Source organism: Akebia trifoliata, chromosome 6 (assembly GCF_017979445.1).
Source record: "Akebia trifoliata isolate Shusen 1 chromosome 6, ASM1797944v1, whole genome shotgun sequence".
In the NCBI taxonomy this organism is placed as follows: Eukaryota; Viridiplantae; Streptophyta; class Magnoliopsida; order Ranunculales; family Lardizabalaceae; genus Akebia; species Akebia trifoliata.
The window spans coordinates 12,168,063-12,192,206 of NC_141380.1; the positions used below are offsets into that span (position 1 = coordinate 12,168,063).

The 24,144-nt window shown below is 36.4% G+C and overlaps 1 protein-coding gene and 1 pseudogene across 6 annotated transcripts; both read left to right on the forward strand.

Moving 5' to 3' along the window:
- The first annotated feature begins 289 nt into the window (after positions 1-289).
- On the forward strand, positions 290-23,457 carry LOC147400243 (bystin-like; annotated as a pseudogene).
- LOC147400244 (uncharacterized) lies at positions 10,948-17,899 on the forward strand. Of its 6 annotated transcripts, XM_086445856.1 has the most exons (9): positions 10,997-11,171; positions 11,493-11,630; positions 13,349-13,482; positions 13,566-13,735; positions 13,827-14,272; positions 16,818-16,892; positions 16,993-17,229; positions 17,308-17,586; positions 17,792-17,899. In XM_086445856.1, the coding sequence occupies exons 6-8, from the start codon at positions 16,833-16,835 to the stop codon at positions 17,578-17,580; spliced, it is 570 nt and encodes a 189-aa protein (XP_086301982.1). In that variant the 5' UTR covers positions 10,997-11,171; positions 11,493-11,630; positions 13,349-13,482; positions 13,566-13,735; positions 13,827-14,272; positions 16,818-16,832; the 3' UTR covers positions 17,581-17,586; positions 17,792-17,899. The 6 variants fall into 6 exon arrangements, 2 of the variants coding, with proteins under 2 accessions (XP_086301983.1, XP_086301982.1); XR_015179249.1 differs by lacking the exon at positions 17,792-17,899 and having other exon boundaries at positions 10,948-11,171; positions 16,993-17,215; positions 17,308-17,441; XR_015179248.1 differs by lacking the exon at positions 17,792-17,899 and having other exon boundaries at positions 10,948-11,171; positions 16,993-17,198; positions 17,308-17,433.
- Positions 23,458-24,144: the final 687 nt, after the last annotated feature.

Here is a 24,144-nt window from a genome sequence, read left to right on the forward strand (position 1 = left end):
TTCTAAGTGGTAGATGTGAATGTTGAGATGAGTTGGGCGCGTATTGGTTGACAATATTGATTATTGGTATTTCTGGTCCCTGAGTAAACTGGATTCTAATCTTTGACCCAATAGGAACTATCAGAGCTAATGGATTAAAGTCTGGTTTTTCGATAATGGCATTCACTCTATGTCCATTTCCCTCTCCATTGTGAGTAGGTAGGGGATTTTGGTTGATGTTCTGTTGTTGAGTAGGGTTCGATGGTCCATCCAATATGAGAGCCTTCCTGTCTATCAGGTTTTGTACCTGATGCTTGAGGTTACAACACTGGTCTGTAGAACACCCATATGGAATTCACATAACAAACTAGGATTGTACCCTGGTCCCCTCACAGCCTTTGGATTTGGTGGTCTTTTCGTGAGGTACTCTTCCCTGAGCAAGATCGGCAGTAATTCTGATAGTACCATTGGCAACAGAGTAAATACTCTGTTAGGTCGCGCTTGCTGACCTTGCTCATACTGTGGTGCCACTGGTAGAGGATTTGCCCTGAACTTGTTTTGAGGTATGGGGTTCCAGGCTGGTGGTGGCGCTGGGGCCCATGAAGTTGTTAGAGCTTGTGGTCTTGGTACTGGTGTAGGGATGAAGAGGGGTCAGTTCGGTTGTACATTGTTGACCTGTGTTTCTTTTCTCTTCTTTGCCACAAGCACCCGTTTTCTCTGTGGAAGCATTCCTGCTGCCATCCCTAGGCTTGTGAAATCAAATATCAGACCAGTTCAGATTTCGTCCTCGACCCGGTCTGTTACTTGTACTAGTTTGAAAAGGTGCCCGTAGTGTATCCCACCAGATGAGTATAAAAAGCATGCCCTAGTGTTGAGATGAACGTGGTGTTCATTTCTTGTTTAGTCATTGCAGACCTTACTTGTGAAGTAGACTCTCGCCACCTCTAGGCATACTCTTTTACCGTTTCCCTTTGTTTTCTCACCATCTTAGCCATGTCGCTTCGATCTAGTCCCACATTTGTATTAAACCGATAATTGTGCCAGAACATCTCAGTAAGGTCTTGCCAGTTCTTAATAAGTGTGTGGTGCAATCCAGAGAACCATTTGAGGGCCGGCCCCGTCAGACTCCTCTGAAAGAACTGCACTAGTAATCTGTCATCCTCGCCATATTGGCACATAGACCCACAGTATAACTTTGGATGCGACAGAGGACACCCTACTCCGTTATATTTCTCGAATTCCAAACACTTGAACTTGGCCGGCAACTGTGCATTAGGGTAAAAGTAGAGGTCCTTAAATCGAGTCTTGCTCATCGTGTTGAGGCCCTTCATTCTTCTCATCTCTTCCTACAAAGACTCGATTTACTGAGCCAATTTTTCATCTGTTGCGATTTTGGCCTCTGTGGCTCTGTACTCGCATTCATTATTAGAAATGACCACAGGGGGTGGTCGATTCTAGGGAATATAGAGCGGGGGCCCCAGGTATTCAGGCATTGCAGGTGGCACAGTGATCTATGGTCCCTGTGGAGGTTGCTCAGGTAAATCATGATTTGATCCGGACGCGTGTTGCTGTATTGTTTGAGCTTGTATGATGCTGGCATTGGCTAACATGGTACTAACTATCTTTTCTTGTCTCTCAATTATTTTCAATAGTGCTGCTATTTGTGGATTGATACCCGACGTTTCAGTCGCTGGGGGCTGTGCCGATTTGGAAGAACTCGTGGTGACTGTAGATGATCTAAGAAAATAAGGAGGTACCTCTGGCTATTTATATTTTTTTCTTTTGGCCACCTGTGGGTACAAAAGATCAAGCATTACTATCTTGTTTACAAAAATGAAGATGCATGATGTTTTTATTAGGTCGGGTAAAGTTGTTTATTATGAGTTTTAATGAAAAAGTAATTTCTCAGTGCGGAGCCGGCATCAACACAGACTTGGTAAAATGTTTTTTGAAAAAATAATTACATCAGCACGGAGCTGGCATCGACACGGAGTTGGCATCAACATGGAGTTGGTCAAATGCTTTGAAAACAGAATTATCTCAACACGGAGCTGGCATCGACACGTAGTCGGTATCAACACGGAATTGGTAAAATGCTTTGAAAACGGAATTATCTCAACACGAAGCTGGCATCGACACGGAGTCGGTAAAACATTGTTGAAAAAGTAATTTCATCAGCACGGAACTGGCATCAACACGAAGTCGGGAAAATGTTTTGAAAAGGTAATTTCATCAGCACGGAACTGGTATCAACACGGAGTCGGGAAAATATTTTGAAAAAGGTAATTTCATCAGTACGGAACTGGCATTGACACGGAGTCAGGTAAACATTTTGAAAAGGTAATTTCATTAGCACGGAGCTGGCATCGACAAGGAGTCGAGAAAATATTTTGAAAGAGGTAGTTTCATCAACACGGAGCTGGCATCGACACAGTGTTGGTAATTTTTTTTTTTTAAAAGAAAAAAGAGTTACATCAGCACGGAGCTGGCATCGACACGGAGTCGATAAATCATTTTGTAAAAGGTAATTTCGTTAGTACGGGGCTGGCATCGACATGGAGTCGAAAAAATATTTTGAAAAAATGTAAGTTCATTAGCACGGAGCTGGCATCAACACGGAGTCAAGAAAATATTTTAAAAAGGTAATTTCATCAGTACGGAGCTGGCATCGACACGAAGTCAAAAAAATATTTTGAAAAAGTAATTTCATCAGCACGGAGCTAGCATCGACACGGAGTCGAGAAAATGTTTTTGAAAAAGTCATTTCATCAGCACGGAGCTGGCATCGACACAGAGTCAGGAAATATTTTGAAAAATTAATTTCATCAACATGGAGCTGGCATTAACACGGAGTCGAAAAAATATTTTGAAAAGGTAATTTCCTCAGCACGGAGTTGGCATCGACACAGAGTTGGAAAAATATTTTGATAAAGTAATATCATCAGCACGGAGTTGGCATCGACACAGAGTTGGAAAAATATTTTGACAAAGTAATATCATCAACATGGAGTTGGCATCGACACGGAGTTGGAAAAACATTTTGAAAAGGTAATTTCCTCAACACGGAGCTGGCATCGACACGGAGTTGGAAAAATATTTTGACAAAGTAATTTCATCAGCACAGAGCTGGCATCGACACGGAGTCGGTAACACATTTTGAAAAAGTAATTTCATCAGCACAGAGTTAGCATCGACACGGAGTCGGAAAAATATTTTGAAAAAGTAGTTTCATCATCACGGAGTTGACATCGACACAGAATCAGTAAAATATTTTGAAAGAGCAGTTTCTTAGATAAATCAATTTGGAATAACCAATGTTTTTGGTAGCCTCCAATTCAGTTCTCTGAAATCAACGCCGGCCAAACAGATCTCCAAGGAAGAGGCGGGGCACAATGACACTCTTAAATCACCTCATTCCCTAAATAGACGTAGTCTATTCTCTTCGTATTAACAGGGTAAGATCTTTCTAGGCACCGACTTTGATCAAGGATTGCAATTGGCACTTTTTAAAAAAAAAATTCTTTTTTTTTTGTTGAGAAAGTTGAATGCATTTGAGTCGATTGATTGATTGTTATCTTTGCTAGATTATGAACTTGATTTGAAATTTGATATGGATCCGGTTTGTAGTGGATCTGGGTCTTAAACCCAACTGAAATGGGTTTGGATTTGGGTTGCGAGAACAGTTGAACTGGATTTGGGTTGCGAGCCCAGTTTGAACTGGATCTAGGTCGTGGACCCTGTTTGAATGGATTTGGGTCGTGGACCCTGTTTGAATGGATCTAGATCATAAACCTAGTTGAAAATGGATCTAGGTCATGAACCCAGTTGAAATGGATTTGGGTCATAAGCCCAGTTGAAATGGATTTGGATCTAGGCCGTAAACCCAATTGAATTGGATCTAGGTCGTGAACCCAGTTGAAAATGGATCTGGGTCATGGATGCAATTGAAATGAATCTGGGTTGTGGTCCTAGTTGTAATGAATCTGGGTCGTGGACCCAGTTGTAATGGATTTGGATTTGGGTCATAAACCCAATTGAAATGGATTTGGATATGGGTCGTAAACCCTATTGAATTGGATCTGGGTTGTAAACCCAGTTGAAATGGGTTTGGATCTGGGTCGTAGACCCAGTTGGAATGGGTATGGATCTGGGTTGTAAACCCAGTCGAAATGGATTTAGATCTAGGTCGTCAAGCTAGTTGAATTGGATCTGGGTCATGGACCCAATTGAAATGGGTTTGGATCTGGGTTGTGGACCCAGTGTGAAATGGATCTAAGTCATGGATCCAATTTGAATGGATTTGGGTCGTGGACCCAGTTGAAATGGATCTGGGTCATGGACCCAATTAAAATGAATATGAATCTAGGTCATGGACCCAATTGAAATGGACATGGGTCGTAAACCTAGTTTGAATTGACCTAGGTCATAGACCCAATCGTAGTAGATTTGGGTTGGGGACCCAGTTGAAATGGATCTGGGTTGTAAACCCAGTTTGAATGGATCTGGGTCATGGACCCAGTTGTAGATGGATCTGGGTCGTAGACCCAGTTTAAATGGGATCTAGGTCGTAAACCCAGTTGAAAATGGGTCTAGGTTTGGGTCATGGGCCCAATTGAGATGGATCTGGGTTGTGGACCCAGTTGAAATGGATCTGGGTCGTGAACCCACTTTAAGTGAATCTGGGTCCGGAACCTAGTTAAAATGGATTTGGGTCGGGGACCCAGTTGAGATGGATCTGGGTCGTGGACCCAATCTGAGTCGTGCGGGTCGTGAACCCATTTTTTATGATTGGTGATGGATGGTAACGGATTTGATTGTAGGCGAGGTTGATAGTATACCACGTTAGGTAGGGTCAACTTTAATCGATAGAATGTATGCGAGTTCTGTTTTGATCAAACAAAGAAAAACGACGAGGAGTAGTCCCTAAGTTTAATTAAAAAATAATTCATTTAAGCATTTTCAAGCCTTAAACATCAAAAGAAAAATAAACACAAGAACAAAAGTTGTCAAGACTAATGTCAGGAACAAAATAAACAAAAAACAAATTTTTTTTAATCCGTATTTCAAACACGGATGGGCATAAAATACACCGAACCATACTTGAAATACGGACCAATACGAATTTTTGACTAAAAAAAATATATTTTTTTTTAATGTTTGTTAATTCAACTTGAGGCATATTGCCTCTGGTTTTTGGCTTGGGCCAAAAAAAAATTTACATTTTTTCATTTTTCCAATTTTTTTGTTTTATTTTTTATTTTTTATTTATGATATGCATGATAAATAAAAAAGCTGGTTTTTCCCCTCTTACCAAGGGAATAAGCAAAGAAAGAAAATTACACCTAACCTATACAACTTGGCCTCGTGGGCTTACAACTTGGGCTTCGAGGCCCGATAACAACTAAACAAATACAACTTAGCTTTGGGGGTCGATGTGCACTTGATACTTGTGTCCTAGCATTGTCTAATCGGGCACATGCATGCGGCTAGTAGGTAGTTTCACGGCTACCTGATCTTCAAACCTCGATACATACTGAAATACACAAGTCGCTGGTTGGTGATCGGATTTGATGTGTTCATCCCCGACACTTGAAATAACGATCTCAAGCGGTAGAACTACTAAGCATCAGAGCTAAATTTGTTGAGGGTGGGGTGGCTTGTGAATTGGGCTATGCTCGCAAGTGCACGTGCAACAAGATTTTTCATTTCATTTTTTTTTCATTGACCCCCTTACAATAACGTAATACAAGTAGCGAAAGTAAATAAATATTACAATGTGGACATGTGAAGGAAAATAAAAAGAAAACATAGGAAATAACAAACGAACAATGTTAGTAGATAAAAATCTTTTTTTTTTTGTAAAATGATCGAGTTGTCACGAGGGATGAACCATCTCTCCAGTGGAATCACTAGTTGTAGATACGTGGTTTTCGTCATTACGATGACTACATCTACTAATAATTTGAGTCGCCACCATTCATGTTGTAAGTTGGTATGAATGGTCACCCGATGTACATTTTCTAAAAAATGATATTTTTGGCATATAGTGACTCGCGATGGGTAAGGAACTAATCAAACCTAAGGGTCGGGGTAAGCGGCTCGGTTGGAGAAAAGGGAAGGGGTTAGGTACCCTTTTCTCCCCTCCAAGTGGCGGTAACCTCAAAGAACTCGATCATTTTAATTTTTAAAAAGATGAAAATAAAGTGTCACGTGTGTGCATTTGTACCCTACATAGGGTTTTACTTTCGACTTAATCATAGGATCCAATTATTGATGGATATGATCCTAATAGACCTAATCCTTGGAGTCCATTCATCCTAAGTCCATTTTAAAACGAAGTGAAGAGGGGAGGGGATAATAGAAGAGGGAGGAAGAGAAGGTTAGAGAGATAGAGAGGGGGGGTGTACTTTGAACCCACCTTGATGCTTCAATATTTTCTTTTCTTTTCTATCATTTCTTCTTCTTCTTTGAGTCTTCTTGAGTTCTTAGTAGAATGTGAGTGGAAATTTCTTTTTAGAAGATAATATGAGAGTAATAGAGATAAGTTGAGAAAATATATTTTTTTTTCTTAGTGAAATTTGGTAACCATTTTTGGAAGGAGGGGAAGGGTATTTATAGATGCTTGGAAGATGTTTAGGGGTATAATGGGGTGAAGAGTTGGGATGATAAAGAATGGCATGGATTTTAAAAGTAAAGGATATGAAATTTGGAATGTAAGTAAGGGTAGTTGTGTAATGAAGGAAATGAGTTATATTTTAACCTAAATGGTTTGGATCTTACCCAAATCCATTTGGGTAAAGTGTTTGATGGGGTGAAATGAGTGATGGTTGATGGGAAGAATGGGGGTGTAAGGGAATTGTTTAGAGAAGGAGTGTTAAGTTGGTTGAGGAGGTGAGGTGTGTAGATTTAAGAGAATGGATTATGTAAGAGGTTGGTAGATTGGTTTTTTGGAGGATTAAGAGGATGAAGACATGTGGCAATAATGGTTAGAGGATGAGGTGATGAGATTGGTTGATTGGTTGATGGTGGTTGTTTGATTAGAGAGAAGAGTATGGGTTGGTTAGTTGATGATGAGAGGGGTATGGGTAGAGATGATTTTGTTGGAGTGTTTTAAAGAAAGTGATGGGTGTAGATATGGATTGTAATATGGGTGGTTGATGATATTAGAGAATGATGATAGGTTAGTGGGTATAGGGTATGGGTTGTGATGTGGGTAGTTGTTGATGTTAGAGAATGGAGATAGGTTAGGTTAGGGTAGGGTATGGGTTGAGGTGATTTTGGAGAGAGGTGATGTGGGTTAGATGAATTGTTTAGAGAATGATGATAGGGGTAGATGATTAGATGAGGAAGGTAAAAGAGGATGATGACATGTGTCATCTTTTGATGTTGAGAGGGTGATTTGTTGATGTGGGTAGTGGTTAATGGGTTAGGGTTGTGGGTTGGATAATGAATTGGATATGAGTGATGTCTTGTGGGCTTTTAGTGTTGGGCTTGGGTTGTAGGTTATTTTGGGATTGGATAAGGCTTGTTTTGGATTGGATTTTAGGGTGGGTAGGTTTTAGGGTTTAGGTGATATGGGGTTAATTTTAGGTTAGGGTGTAAGGTGGGAAATTGGTTTTTGGATAATTAAGGGCTTATGGGGTTTGAATGGGCTTAAAATGTTTGTGGATTTTGAGGCAGAGCAGTGGAGGGTAGATGAAGGGTAGTTATCCCAAGTCTCACATTTTTAAAATTTTTACTTTTTTTACATTTTTTGAAATCAATGATTTGATAAAAAATACCACATGTTGGCAAATCGGGCTTTTTGGGCCTGTTGGGGAATTTTATCGAGCTTTTAGTATTTTTTGGATGCAAGCGTGGAGCGATGAAGTTTGAGAAGGCGTAGGATGGGTCCGATCCCTTTGGTGGGTCCCTTAGACTATTGGGTGGTCTTAGGGGCCTCGGTTCAATCTAAAATGTCATTTTTCAGTGATTTGGGCCCCTGAGGGCGTTGGCCAACTTTGTCAAAAATCGATGTTTTTTAGTGGAACGGGGTAGATGGGAGCATGCCGAGCCTTTTCCTGTGGGCCCATTAGACCCTTAAGGGGTCTTAGGGGCCTCAATTTTGACGAAAACGCTACATTTCAATGATTTGGGATTTTGAGGCACATTGACCAAATTTATTGGAAAACTACTATTTTTGGGCCTTTTCAAGTATGGGCCCGTTCAAATTGGGGTGTCTATAAAGATGATTACCAATATCATTAGAATTAGAAATATACTCTTTTAAGTTTTAATAGGGAATCTTGATGAATAGAAATCTTACTAAGAAATGATCTTTAGGTCCTCTATCGAAATATAAGTGGATCGACATTCCAAAATAGTAATAACAGTGAGAGATGCACATCATAGAGTTTTGAACATTGTGATATCCATCAATCATTAGAATTATTGCCGATCCAAATAGAGAGGAGAGAGAAGGTGAGTCAGGATATTGAAGAATTTGAAATTGATGTTTGCACGCTTCGATGCGTTGGCACGTGGATTGCGAAAAGGCACACATCCAACATATATTATTAGATCAATGTTTTTGACCTATGACACAAACTAAGTACCCTTACTTTGATTCTTAGCAACATGAATAGGTTCTTGAGATATATGCATGATTCTTGATCTATTGAAAATTATAGAATAATAGTTATGTTGAGAGATTTTGTATGCTTAAAAATCTAATTGATCAGAAAAGTTTGAGGTCATGAGACGTGTTATCCATTTGAAAAATAGAGATATAACTAATTTTAAGTAGAACTTGAAAGCACGAGTTTGCTATTCGTGCACTATAACTTACCAATCGAGTCTACTCCTTTATAGTGCAGTTCCCTCAATTACTTAGGTTATGGAATGGAGCTTTGTGTAATATTCTAAAAATTCAATTATAAATAATTTATTGGATTTGTATTCAAGTAATATAAGTATGATTAAATTTAATAAGATACATTTAACTTAAAGGACCAACTAGTTGTACACCACCCATTACCAATTGCACACCATCACTTAAAAATTCCCCTTTGCACTCCATTTGGATGATTATACTCCAAAAATAATTTAAAAAATGGTGCTCAAAATCTTTCATGAATTGAAAGGTAAAATGGTTGAAGTCAAATCGATTGTCCCCAAAGAGTTATCCTAGGGCCTAGCTATTGTAAGGCTTAATAACTCGTCGGAATCCATGTCAACACTTCAAATCAACATAGATAATGAAAATCCAAGAGATGAGATCCAAAAACAGGTTCATATTAATTTCTAAACAGAGATTAGAAAATTAGTACATCAAATTAAAGGCAAAGAGAACACTACTAAAATCATTTCCAAAGCACGAGCAAAGTAAAGTACAAGAAAAGAATACAAAGTTGTAGGAAGATGAATAAACATTATACCCTTAAAGGTTGCCTATTGAAGTACAATCAATATGTTAAAATAGATGTTATAAAAAACCCAAAAAAAAAAAAAAAAAATTAAAAGATTTCTTAAGGTTGGAGTGCAACCAACGATTAGTGGTGTGCAACTAGTCAATCTCTTAAGTTAGGTGTTCAAGATATCTCTCTCTAAAAAGAGAGAAGATAAGTCAAAACTCTATAGCTATCGCCCAAGAAATTGGACGCCAAAAAGGCTTTTACACCCTCACTCTCTTTTCAATAATAAGAGATTGAGTTCAACAGAAGCATCAATAGTTCTCTCGACTCTTACAAAAAAACAATAAGGACTTAATGGAGTAGTGTAGTTTTCTTTGTAGCCTAATTCATATTGAGTATACGACCAAATTCGAAAAATATAAAGAGAGAAGGTAACCATATTTTCATTTTTATAATCAGTCTTAGATCAACATATGAAAATGAAATCTTAATTTTTTTCATATTTGGTAATAAATTTATGAGTCGTGCTTGAGTGACATTATAATTGACATCATTTCACACATTGTTGATGTGGAGGTGCACACATAATTGTGGAGTCCATTTTAGTCGTAGTACTAAAAAATAACACGTATCCCAAAAGTCTTAGGATATTATAATACCCGACTAGAGAATCCACAGAAATATTCACTGCAGAAAGGAAAGTTGGTAACACCCGAGAAGTGGGAAGTATTAGATTGACAAGAATGTCTCCCATGTCCTTGTTTTTGTCTTTGGTTCATGTGATTTTTAATTTATAAGTTACTAATTGCTTTGATTGGCCGTCCACCCATAGAAACATGACCCCTTCCTAAATTGGACACTGCCATCATTGATTTATATAAAGGGTATGCCATCTTTTTCTTGTGATTATGATTTTTCTTTTCGAATTATATATCATACGGATTCGAATCAAAATGGCTTTAAACATAATGTGCAGAGTTGGAAAACTGCTTAGTAAATACACAGTTGGTAAAATGCCCAAAGCATTTAAACACATTCCCTCATAGGAACTTTGGGAAGATGTTCTTTACTTGGTGGAACCTGAGAAGTGATCAGCCAATGCATTGTACCAAGCCATTATAATTTTTGCTTCCAATTTGGGCACGAGAAAAGCCCAATGCTTCTACAATCTTGTCTTGCTTCCAAGGATTAAAGAAGATATTCGAAAGAATAAGAGACTCCATTTTTCTTTGTATCAAGCTCTGAAAAAAAGTCTATTTATAAGCCCGCTCACTACGTCATAAACAGTGAAAAACGACTAACTATTGTGGAAAAAACGACGGACTAAAGCCGTCGTTTATATACGACGGGTTTCACCCGTTATTTAACCCTTAATGACGTTTATAATAGTCGATTATAAACGACTAATTTACTCCGTCATTTAATTAATAAAAGAATCACTATTGCCACCCCAACTTTTACTAAGCTTACACCGATTGGTGTGGCGTTAATAAAAATAGCGTAACACTATTTCCGCACCAACCTTTACCAAATATCAGTTTCGATTTCTTCTCTGTTATCGTCTTCCTCAAAAAAAAGAAACCCTAGAGTGAAAATTGGATTTTCGATTTCTTCTCTCGTTTGCTTCTTCTTCCTCTTAAAAAAAACCCTAGAGTTTTAAATCTCAAAAGAACAAATCGCATTTTCGATTTCTTCTTTCGCGATTTTCATTTTCGGACTTACGAATCAGAGAGCTTCGCGCGGTAGTTCTCTCTCGATCTCTCTCTCTCTCTCAGGCGTAATGTTTTCTACATCCATTTGGTAATCTTCTTTGATTATTTTTTAATGTTTAGTAATTTATTCGATTCCGTTCGAGAGCTTCTAATAGAAATCTGATTTGTTCTTCAATTATCTTATTGTTTTTTAATTTTAATATTTGCTTTGATTGATATTTGATACACCATTAGTCAAATTTTTAAAGGAAGTTTAATTTCTAGAGAACAAAATGCAGATAAGATTCGGATATTTCTTTTGAATTCCACTTATTCAGAAAGAAGATTTATTAGATTTTGTGTTTGATCTGAATAAATTGTTATTCCACAGATGTTGATTGATCACTTCTTAACCTTTATTTATTTGCAGATCTCAAAGTTCTGTTACGGATTCTGCGATTCCAGTATTGATTCGAAGGTTCGCTCATCGTTGGTTCTACTCATCTCTTGAGGCTTAGTAGATTGAGCTTGTTTGTTTAATCTGGTTGGATATCTTCTCGATTTCTTGGTATGATTTTAACGATGCTTACTGATTTTTTTTTTAGTTTTTGGAATAAAATTCGCTTATCTCCTTTAAGGAAATTTTATCACTCATCTGTGAAATTTGCTGTTGATTTGAAATTATGCATTTTTTTTTTCGTTGATGTATGGTGCTACATGAAACTTTTCCATTCATCAATTAGTATTGAAAATTATATTCGATAAAACTCTGGAATTTGATAGAAAAATACACAATATAATAATGTTTCACCATAGGTCTAGAATAATATTTCTAGCTGGATGTCTTAGAAAGTTTGGGAAAAGGACTAGTTTGCAGACTTACCAAGAAACAACCTTAACTGAAAATAACTGATGCTTCCCTTGAATCTGGAGATCAAGAACCCAATCGTGAGATCTGAATACATGATGGATATTATTAGTGCCGTCCATAACTAGGTATAGTTTATTCAGATCCAACTAAACTGTGATAAAATTTTTGGTTCATATTGTAGGCAGTCCACTAGCCATGCATATTGGCTGATTTGGTGATGTCCATGACACCACGAAATACCTTTCTCTTATTATTTTAGCTGTCTTCTCCCATGAAGGTTTCTGAAACATAGAAACAAATTTGAGGCAAACCAGAAAAAACAAAAAACAAAAAAAGAATCAATGTTCACAATAGTATAATGTAAAATATATATATAGTTCCTAGAAGGAAATTTGGTTTACTAAGAAACGTATTATTTTTAAGCACGTATGAGTATGAGTGATTGGATACAAAACAATCAATTCAAACCTGTTGAGGTTTAATTGACTAGGTAAGTTGAGCCAATAGCTCAATCTATTAACTAAAAGAGCCACTTCCATTACGTTGAGGGGTTGATCCTACCTCACACACCAATGAAAAATGTGGAACATAAGACAGTTAAACCTGTGTGTGTTTCAACATCCTTGAGATAAAAACTAAATATCATAGACAACGAATTATTGCAAGTAGATCATAAAAAGTACAACTTTTCAAACAAAAACATGAAATGGAATCTAACTCATGTTAAAGTCTTGTCACTGTTAAACATCAAATACTTAATTTGTGTACAGGAGTGAAACTGAGGCACTAAGACCTTCAGCAGAGTCTAGGTGGTTTATTGACATTCCATGTGCAAGCCCAACTAAGGCATACTGGTGTGGAACTAATTGATCTTCTCTCTGGTAAGTAAGGATAACTCTAGGGTTAACCTTTTATCTTGGAATTCCTTCCTTGAATCAGATTAGAGGTGTTATGGGCCAGTATGTAAAGATTGACTGGGACATTAAGAACTGGAGAGTGTAGCAGGATAGGAGAGTGACGACGAGGATTCAGTACAAAGGGTTTTGTCTAAGATTTCGGTCTAGGAATTGAAAATAAGGGGTTTCATGGGATGTCAGGGACCACATGAGCAGCACTGGAAGATGGACGGGTCTGAATTAGTTGGGAATTGGTGTTAGAAGCAGTGTACATGATAACAAGATTGAACGATCAGGTTAATAGTGCTGAGATTTGAAGCAAATAAGAAAATGAGGGAGATAAAAAAGACGGATATGACTACTCGTGATCTATAACAAATTTAAGTGGACTGGACTTCATGTTTGAGTGGGATCTTGTATGTGCTGAATGGTATTTGCTATTTTTTCCCCCTTTATTTACTTCATTTTAATTTGCCTTTATTTAAATTACTTGACTTGAAAATCTATTTGTGATTCCAGCACTATGTCATTTGGCCGATCATCATCCGCTCCTAATACGGCATCGGCATCCGCATCCGCATCAGTATCAGCATCCGCATCCGCATCCGCATCAACATCCGCATCCGCATCCACATCTACATCTACGATTGAGAGTATGTATAAATGGTGAATATATTGTATTCATTTGTTCAATATTTGTTATCACGTTTTTGTTAATTCTTTTCATTTTTCATAGGTGGGCTTATCCAAGTTCAATTCAATCTAAATGGGCAACCAATCGGTCCTAACTCATCTCAATTATGCACTACTATTGGGCGGGTAGTAAAGACACATGTGCCACTTATATATGATAGGTGGACCAATGTGCCTACTAGGCTCAAAGAACAAATTTGGGAGTCTATCAGTGTGAGTGCATGTGTATTAAATGATTTATTTTTACTTGTTATAACTATGACTTATTACAAATATAACACATCTTATTTAATTTTCTTTGTAGGGCACCTATCAAATTCAAAAATGGCATAAGGATTGGGTAATAAAAAAAGCAAACTTATGTTGGAAAGAATGGAAAAGTAATCTCCGTCGGAACGTGTATGATAAATATCCAACGGATGCGGAAAGAAAAAAACATGTGCCTCATTACGTGAGAAAAGAAGATTGGGAGAGGTTTGTCGATTTCAACTCGACACTTGAGGGCCAAGCTTTGAGGGCTACTGGGAAGCGTGTTAGACAAGAAAATAAAAACACTCATACCTCTGGTAGAAAGGGACAAGCCCGGCTTGCTGATGAATTGGTAAGTTTAATATCATGTTAGGAATGAAATATGTATATATTGTTTATTTACATATTTGACTGTTTCATTTATAAAGTAAAGAAGATCCTCATAAGGAGATTACCAGGACAGACATATACATTGCTAGCCATGCCAAAAGCCAACAAACGGTGAGAATAATTTATTTATTTATTTTCGTGAACACCTCTTTGTTCTAGTGTTTGACTGATCTGTTATATATATATATTTTGAATTCATCTTGTATCTGAATGTGAACACTTCAGCATTGAGTTTCCACACCTAGATCTGAACTATAATCTTTTTTTTATTCCTTCTTCACTTAACTAGCTTTTCCCACACTCCTCCTAAAGTAGAACAAACCTAGAATGTCGATGGACAAAACCTTTCTGAAACAATCCTCCGAGAAATTTTATTCTATGAGTGTTTCATTTCAAAATGTTCTTATTCCAGAATGTCTTGGCCAAAACATCTAGACTTAAGGAAAATGCCATCCTCACAATGACAGTAATACTTCGCCAAGAACAAAGCCTAAAGTGTCCACGTCAGCTACTCAATTCTCCAAATTGTAGGCAAGAACAGGGAAAAGAATAGAGAGAGATTGTATATTTCTCGATATATAGTTTTTTTAGCATTACTATGTATTAAAACAGGCCAATACCTCAAGATGTTGGCTGAGAAATATGCATTCCTCTTTTTGTGTTCACAATGCTATAATTTATGAATACCTATTATGTTCATCAATTGATATGGGCCCATGAACATACTGAACTATGCAAAATAATAAATGAGCACTCAGAATTTGTCTACCAGTTGGAAGACATGATATCATACATTAATTGTATATTTGTGCTAATTTATTTAAGGCCAAATCTGAATTATACCAAACTTTAGCTGTACCTCATTTTTGCAATTTTCATTTTCTTGAAATTTTTAAAATGATTTTTTGAATGAAAAACACAAAGGCCCTGCTTGGTAACACGGTAAAGCACTGTAAACATTTCTTGCATGATTTTTTCGATCTCCCCCTTTTGATAATAAGGGATAGGGTTGGACAGTAACTTATCGAGTTTCGTCCAACAAAGGAATCTTGTAGTAGCATTTGATTTTTGCATCCATTGAAACCACTGTAATGCCCTCCCTTCCATGTGAAAAGAGGCTATGAGCAATCTTTGTTTATCTGGAGCTTGGTGATGTAGAAAAAATTGTTCATCTCTATAGACCCACCCCGTTGGATCTATTCTGTCATACCAAGGAAAGTCCAAACGAACGGTGCGCGTATGGTTTGCTCTTTCATGCTCAACATGAGGCAGATCAATTAATTCACTGATTTTTCTCCAGACTGCTCCCCTTTCTCCTTGCTGAGTTCCTTTGACAAATGTTCATACTTGGGAGTCCAAAGAAGCGAACCTTTATATCATTTCATTTAGAAGTTGTCTCTGCAGCTTTGAATCTTCTTGTAAGGTTGCAAGAATCCGTCCTTGTGCCTCTAATGTTGCCTTTAACTGTCCAATTGATTCGTCCAACTAAGAGAACCTGGTTACGTCAGCCAGCCAAAGTTCGTCAAGATAAAAAAAATTGAATTAAAATTTATAAAATTGAGTAGCAATGACCCATAGCTTTTAGCATTGGCCCGTGTGGATGACGTATGATGCAATTATTGAAGGATAACACTTTTGAAATAAGTGGGGGAGAGCTGAAGGTGGACTCTATCTACATGAAGTTGTCCTCTACTACTATTAGATGTCCACGTGTCATAGCCGGCGGGGATGGTCATGGCCACGTGGGACTTGTGGTCCACAGGGATGTAGGATGACTATAGTGAGACACGTGTAGGAAGAATAAATGTGATAGGCTGTTTGGTTTGGCGTGGGAATTAATTATGAGTACAGCAAGTTTTGTATGGGCCTTTTTGTTTGGGCTGATCCTGCAACTTGTTTCTCGATAACTCTTTTAGAGTTATTGGTAACCAATTTAATTCATTTTAATACAATCCTAAATGATTTATCCCAACCTGTTCTCTCTTTCTTCACCTTCTTCATCATTTTTTTCCCTTTTTTATTAACTTTTTATGCTGCCTAGGATTTGAACCAGAAATCATAAACACATACAACATAGAATTCAAACCAACCCGACATGCTAATTAACAGAAATTATTCACATACAATTGATCCCTTGATTTTAAGAAAGATATTTCCAAGGAGCATGACAATGTAGTCGTCACATCAAAATCCAGCATTGAACCTCACGAAAGCTCTTGTGTATTTGAGTAAACTGCATTTACAACGGTGATGATGATATGATCAAGTATGATCTGTTTGCAGTTGATGGCATATGTGTTCTTATCTCAATGATTGTCATCTAAGTATATTGGATTCATCCATCATCATTGTTGAAGCTTATAAGTCATCTAAGTATATTGGGTTGATACATTATTTATATCTTAGGAGTGAATTTAAAATGTTCAATACTTATTTTTCACCTATTACATGGCTATGATCTCTTCATTTTGTCTTCGTGGTTTTGAAATCAGTTTGTCCTACATGCTCTTCCAGTCCTGTTATCATGTCTATATAAGCAAGAGATTTACTTCAATGTGAACCGTGTTCATTGTGTTTAAGCTTGCAGGCAGAATTCCCAGCCAATACAAACATATTGCTAATGATTTATATTTCTTAATTATTATTTATTTTGCAGGAGGCCATCAATAGAATGATTGCTAATGACCCTTCTAATAAACATAACGATCTAGACCATGACCCCGTGGCTGTGGTATGTGCATTATTTTAATTAGGATATTTTGTAATTATGATATTAGTAAGTATGATATCATATCGTTAGTAGGTATTGATATTATACACTTTTTGTACAGGTTTGTGGTCCTGATAGTCGGGGTCGTGTTCGGGGAATGGGTTCAGGTGTTTCCAAGACTTCCGTGCGTGCTTCAATTCCTTACAAGCAAGCCTTGGCATATGAGACGACAATCCTTCATAATAGAGTGGATAAGTTGACGGAAGCGGTGCAAAAGATGAATGAGACTTTACAACAATCAAAATTTTCTACTAGGACACCAATGCGGTCTGACACCAATCTCGGTAGTTTTTCACAGGTATAACATTGGCATTTTACTTTTGATAGATGAGTGAACTTCTATTATTGCAGTGATATTGTCTACATGATTTTATAGGTAAGGCCTGATTCTCCACATCATGAGTCACATTCTAATCCACCAAGCATACAGGCAGGTCCTTGTAAGGTGAATCGCTTACAACGACCACATGATTGTGTTGCCGAAGGAAGAGTGATTGGTGCATCTAATGCAGATCCAGATAGTTACGATATTCTTATAGATGAGGTCCTTGATGGGAATGTGATTCTACAGAGTGGAGAAGGAACATTCGCTGATTTGACATGCGGTGATATTATTGATTGGCCCAAATTTCGAATAAAGTTTTACTGAACAGAGGTACTTTTCTTGCTTTATATTGTAGATAGACACTAAACATAAAAAATTATAATAAAATAATTAAATGTTTGATAATGATAGTTATGAGAACTCTTTTATTTTGTAATTTAATATATTCATCTTTCTTGCATAATTACTTGGATTGCTTTAGATAGTCGGTGTCACTACTATATATCTGACAATGTTTTTAATTTTTCAACCACAGATTTCGGCAATATGTTGTAAGGAGGAATGTATGTTATCTTTAAGAATCGCGACGTCATTCTTCCAAGGACCGAGAAAGATAAATGTTGATTTTGATTTCTACAAGTCAAGTCAAGTGAAGTTGGTAGAAGATATTTTTTGAGAAATCATTTTAAACATTGGGATGTGTATTAAAATCGACACCATGAAAACGGGGCATGTTGGACTGTGTATTGTACATGTAAAATTTGAAGGAAAATGATTTCCATTTGAAAAATGTAAATTTTTGTTTTTTTTTTGTTTGTGTGTATTTATTTATTTTGTTAAATTTCAATATTTTGTCCAATGAAATTGTCATTTTCTTTTTAGGTGAAAAATATTAAAAATGACAAACAATTGAGGTTATTTTATAAAAAAAATTCTGACAAAAAAACGACGGCTCTAAGCCGTCGTTTATATCTATTAATTTAATTTAAATTCGTCAAAACAAATTACGGGTTTGGGCCGTCGTTTTATTTTGAGAGACCATAACCGTCGTTTTACACTACACATTCTTGACACGGCCCAACCGTCGTTTACTAAAAACGACATCGATATTTACAACTGCTCTTGCGACGGCGGGGGGCCGTCATTTTCTCAAAAAACGACGGCTTTGGCCCGTCGTTTTTTGTAAAATATGACGTAGTGGCTACCTTCAACGAAGGAGTTTTGTTTCCACTTTGTGAGGTATGTAAATCTTTGAAGAAGTTAAAATGAGTGATCACTGTAATGATTATTTTTATGTATTATTGTCACATTTTTCGTATGTTTTAAAATTTGGTTTAATATTAAACCAATATGGAAAGAATGTGTGTTCAAAATCTATCATATATGTATATTTTTTATATCTAAAAGACTAATTAACTTAATTGAGAAAACAAATTTTAAAGAAACAAAATCAGAGTGTGAGAGAGGGCCCAAAAACTGAAATAAAGAAGATCAAGAAAAGAAGTCACCAGTGAACAAGCTCCCACCATCGAACTACAAAGTCTTCTAATTGAGTCCCCCCAAACTCCCCAATAGTAGAACACTAATGGTATAAGCATGCCTTGACATCATAATTTATGATTTGATGATACACTTAGAAGATAAAAATATTATTTTATAGAGAGAAGATCACAAACTATTGAGCCAATCTGTCTTGATCAGGAACATAACCAATTTAAGATATGGTGTTATCACAATATCCTTTAAAGTATCATCTTTAGATATTTTGAGAGTCGTCGATTAGCTGTAGAAAGTGTCACTATTTTGCAAAATAGATGAGGTTTGGTGTGTGTGGCATATGATGTGTATTGCAAATAAATATTAAAGTATTTGTAAAATGAAAACAATCTTTAGAATCATATCTATATTTGTTGTTTAGTATCTAGGCAGTATGTATATGGTTATTATTTGTACAACTTTGCTTAGTCATTCTTTTTGGCACTATAATTTTTTTTTTCTGCTTTGATAAAATTTTTGGCCATGCAATTTTGCTATTACTTATGATAAATTGACTGATTGAATGATTCTACAAAGTGAAAGTCAGTGAACTCCTCACTTCCTAAATATAAATTGTCAATTACTTTTTGTATTAATAGTCTTAGGACTATATTTTAATCTCTTACGTTTTTTACTTTCCCTCTCCTCATGGTCAATGTTTAAAATCTTGTTTCCGTCCAAAAAAATAAAAACCCAAAGTTCTCGTCTGAAGCATTCCTTAACATGCTGAAACATTCTGAGATGAACAGAGCATTCAATGGTTCATTCTGTCTTGGCTGAAATTAAAATGTTTTGCTGAAATAGTCTGAATCGGCACGAAACTGTGAACCATTCTCATGTTAACCACCTAAACTCCCTTTTGACATACCCACATAATCTTTTCTTCTCCTTGGTTCTGACCAACTTGAATCATTCTTAGTTTCCCATCTTTCTTTTATGTGATTTCATGGAGTTCATAATAACTAAATCATAGTTAGAAATTCTTTAAATATTCTGAGTAGACTATTTTCTTTTATTTTCATTTCTTTAATCTTTAGACAGAAATTGAATTTGTTCATTCTAATCTAACTATTTGTTTTTTATATACAGTCTGGGACTTGCAATCTCAGGGAAGCTGTCGTTATTAGAAGCATAATTCAAAAGGTCTCTATTCCTCCTCTTCATTCAAGGTATTTGATAGCTCTCTTTAATGGTTTGATCTATATGGTTTCTTAGATAGATAATCATTAGCTCATGAAGTTCATATTTCATAGCTTTTAATGCATGCTAACACAAATTTCTTTTGGTTCCATAGTGTTGCACTATTGAAGCTCGCTGAGATGGAGTATTGTGGCACAACTAGGTAGTTGACCTGAACTTGATTCTGAAGTTGTGATGTTGTCTTGTTTTTTTCCCTACTTTGTTTTTCAATGAAATCTTGTCTTTACTATTATAATGAAAGAAGGGGAGTAGAAGGGGTTTGACACCAAATTTTGGATCCCACAAATGCCCCCACTTTTACATTTAAACTTAATATAATCAGGGTCATAGTGGTAAAAACCTAGAAAACTGCAGCCCATGAATTTAGAATAGTTTTCAAAGTTACAAAAATATCCTTTTCACTATGTAATATTCATGCACCCTTTAACCAATGTTTTGAATTACAGATAAGCCCTTTTGATACATGTGTGTTTGCACATGCCACCTTCTAGTACTCATAAAAAAAATTAGATCATGTGTAAAATGTAGAAATTTATTCAGATGTTGTGCCTTAGATCTAGAGAAGTAATGTATTAACTGTAATATGAATTCACATATGTCACTAATTTAGTTGAAAGTATGGCAGGGGGCGTTTAAGAGCCCCTCTTCAACGTCAAATGAAGTACAAACTCTATAGATATATTTTGTCTTGCACTAATAAACTGCAAAGAAATCTGTATACAAAGAATGGATCCAATGCATCTCAGAATGATATGTTTTTGAATTCAGTTACAGAACTATAAAATCATCTTGGACACACATCTGCATAGCTAGGTATATTTGTACTGGAAATGGTGCTATAGATAGTAATAAGAGTGGAAATACTTGAAAGCCTAGTGGAAGATGAATTATCATTCCTTTTTTCCTTTATTTTTGGGAAGGAAAAGGTTTTATTAGAAGAAAATGGTAGGATTGGTTGAGATGACCAAATCGATACCAGGAGACAACACGCTAGGATGGGTGGCGGAATGATTGTTTTAAAAAGCTGTTACCCCCAGTGAAGGAGCACAGCTTAAAAGCATACACTGTTTTTGTGACCTATCGAACTTGACTGGCATCTAGTAACCTTAGAATTTCCTATTTTATCAATCGATGTCACTGAGGAATTAATTAGTAATATGATCTAATTTCTTCTTGTTTGTGGTCAACTATTTTTTCCATTTTCATAACATAATCTATTCAGAAACCAATATCAGTTGTAGTATTATAGTAAACTACTGAAGAATCTTGACAATTTCTTTCTCTGTTTATATTTTGCAGTTATTTCACAAAGCTGCTTCTTGATAAGAAATATGCTCTGCCTTAACGTGTGTTTGATGTTCTTGTTACTCATTTTATGAGATTCCTTGAGGATTCAAGGGTCATGCCTGTAATATGGCACCAGTCCCTTCTTGCATTTGTGCAAAGGTATATTTTTGTTTTTTCCTTTATCAGTATCTTGCCTTGTTTTGGTGAGACTTGAGCGTTATTTCTGTCTATTGTGGGAAAACCTTCCCTATAGAAATGTTCAGACTGGAAAGGCAATTTTCAAAGTAGTTGGTTGAAAAGGAGAGGATCACAGGAAATTCCATTGTCATGAAATAAGGGATTGTGAGATTTTTCGCATTTTCTTTCAAAGTCTATGAAATGACTAACCTGCCATTCCATTAGAACAAAGTCCTTGTTTAATTACATAGGTGAAAAGTTCAAATATACATGAGATTTTTTTGTGGAACCGAGGTATCTAAGCCTCTTAGAATGCCCGACTAATCCTCGGGGCACGTGCAGTCCCAAACGCACCAGGTCCTTTCTGGAATAAATCCCTGAGGGTTTCCCCTAAATGGGGATTCGAACTCAAGACCTCCGCTTCTTGACGTGTGGGGGGACTTGGTTGGGTTGCTATATTTATTTGTTTGGTACAACAAGGCTGAGTAACTTGCAAAACCGACCCTGTTTAAGCAAGCTCAGATAAATGAGACAAATTGATGAATTTTCACTTGACAGTCGATTCTTAAAACCCCACTCATATGTGTCAGCATTTTTTGGAAAATTAGCATGAAACTTACAGATGGAATATCCAATATAACAATTGTGGTTTTCATTCAGCAATTGTATGTTATTCATATATTAGTTACTTCAATCGGCTCTAATTATATTTATTTCCATGCAGGTATAAAAATGAACTAACAAAGGATGATAAAGATAATCTCAACCATCTAATTCAATACTAGAAACATTACTTGGTAAGAGCTTTAAAATAGATAGGATGCTGACTTTTGTTAATATAGGGCTCTGTGTGGATACACCTCTCTGCACAAGAGCAAAAGCTCAATCTCTCTCCGCAAGAGCAAAAAACCTCTCCGCGGAAGAGCAGGTTCTTGCAACTTCTCAACAAAGAGCAAAAAACCTCTCCACGCAAGAGCAAAAACCTATCCAAACATTTGCTAGCACCTCGTAGGAGCAGAAGTTGTCAAGAAGCTCTATCCAAACGCATAGATAGTTATTTGGTTATACATGATCCCTTTTTTCATTAATGTAGGATACACCAGAAATCAGGAGAGAGCTAAAAAATAGCCGCAATTGTGGTGAAGAGGATCCTATGTCAATAAATATCCTTTTGTTAGATTTGAGTTTAATAAGTTCTTCCCATGATGCAAATTCACATATTTATGTTCTTTTTCCATAATGTTTTTAACGGCCTAATTGTTCTGCTAAACATTTCTCCTAGTAATTTAGTATTTGTTGGACACCTTGGACGTCGTTTAGAAGCATAAACACTAGTTTTATGAACTCGAGGAAACAAGAAGCATTCACACAAAACAAGTAACAATCTTGTCTAAGGTGCCAACTTGTTAAGTTGGTTAAAGTCTGTGAGAGTTGATACCACGACCTGGATTCAAAACCCGCGTTCACCTACTGATAACTAACCACTAACTCGCATGCTTATGAAAAAAGAAGTTAGTATCTAGTCAGACTTGTACCATTTGGTGAATCTTTATACTAATTAGACAATCAATTCCAAGCTGTCCAATCAGTGGTTGCATGTTGAACTCCTGTCTCTTGGCTGATTTCTTTTAAGATTTTTTATCCTCTCCGTTATTTCCTTGTATGATGCAGTAAATACCAACTTACCAAAACATACAGTATCTTTTGGTGAGTGGCATTAGAGACTAGAGAGGACTGCTTTAGCCATCTTTTTTGAGATATTATCAAATAAATTTTCTTTATCATTTTGTTCTTCCTTGATACCCTCATACCATCGCCTGCTTCTATCATCAACAAACCAATTGAAGAAGACAGGTTCGATTTTCCTGTTGTTCCAATGGAAGAGGACTGATAATTGCCACCGGTTGCGTCTAGTAGGGAGCCCTTGGTAAATTTTCCTGAACTCTTCCATTAATTTTAATGTCTTTCTGCTAGGGCCCTTGATCCTTGATATTTCTCAAGATGGATATTAGTATGTAAGAATATTTTTTTTTTTTTTTTTCAGGTTCTTGGAAGGTGTGTGCTTATTTATATATGATCGGTTTTGACAGGAATGTCCACAAGAAACATAAACTTGAATGTTATTCCATCTACCGCCAATGAAGGCAACTGGTTAGCAGCCTTACAGTCGTAGTGAGTCAGAGTTAAAAAAAGACGGTTTTGAAGTCTTGTTCGTGCTATTTGATTATTAATTTATAAACAATTATGCGCCATACCATGATCATAATATTTTTATTTTCAAGCTTCATTTTGAGCTCTATTAATCACTTTATGTGGTAAGTTTTGCCCTTCTCCCATCTTAAAGATTTTTGTTTAAATTGTGATCATTTTTATTAGAACATGTTGATTCGTTGATTTGATATGAAAGGATGATGCTCATAATATCTATTCTATTATACCATGTAAAAAGATTGACAGGTACAGGACACAATGAGACTTTCCAACAAGACGAGAGCTTGAGCAGGGTAAAAATAATTTTGTAGACATGTGCAGCCTTTAGAAATATGTATGCAATCCACACTAGTATGAATTAATCCTTTGATAATCGTTTGAAAAACAACAAATAATTTCCAACAATTGTTTGCTTTTATTAACTAATGGTTGCAGCAGTGGTGACATGGCATTGGAGGGTACATGAACCAAAGGTCA

What these genes read in the sequence shown, in the direction of transcription:
- LOC147400244 (XM_086445857.1), top strand. Translation starts at nt 16,833, where the DNA reads ATGATTGCTAATGACCCTTCTAATAAACATAACGATCTAGACCATGAC. An exon ending in ACCATGACCCCGTGGCTGTG is followed by an intron (nt 16,893 to 16,992) that starts GTATGTGCATTA and finishes CTTTTTGTACAG; the next exon opens with GTTTGTGGTCCTGATAGTCG. An exon ending in ATCTCGGTAGTTTTTCACAG is followed by an intron (nt 17,230 to 17,307) that starts GTATAACATTGG and finishes ATGATTTTATAG; the next exon opens with GTAAGGCCTGATTCTCCACA.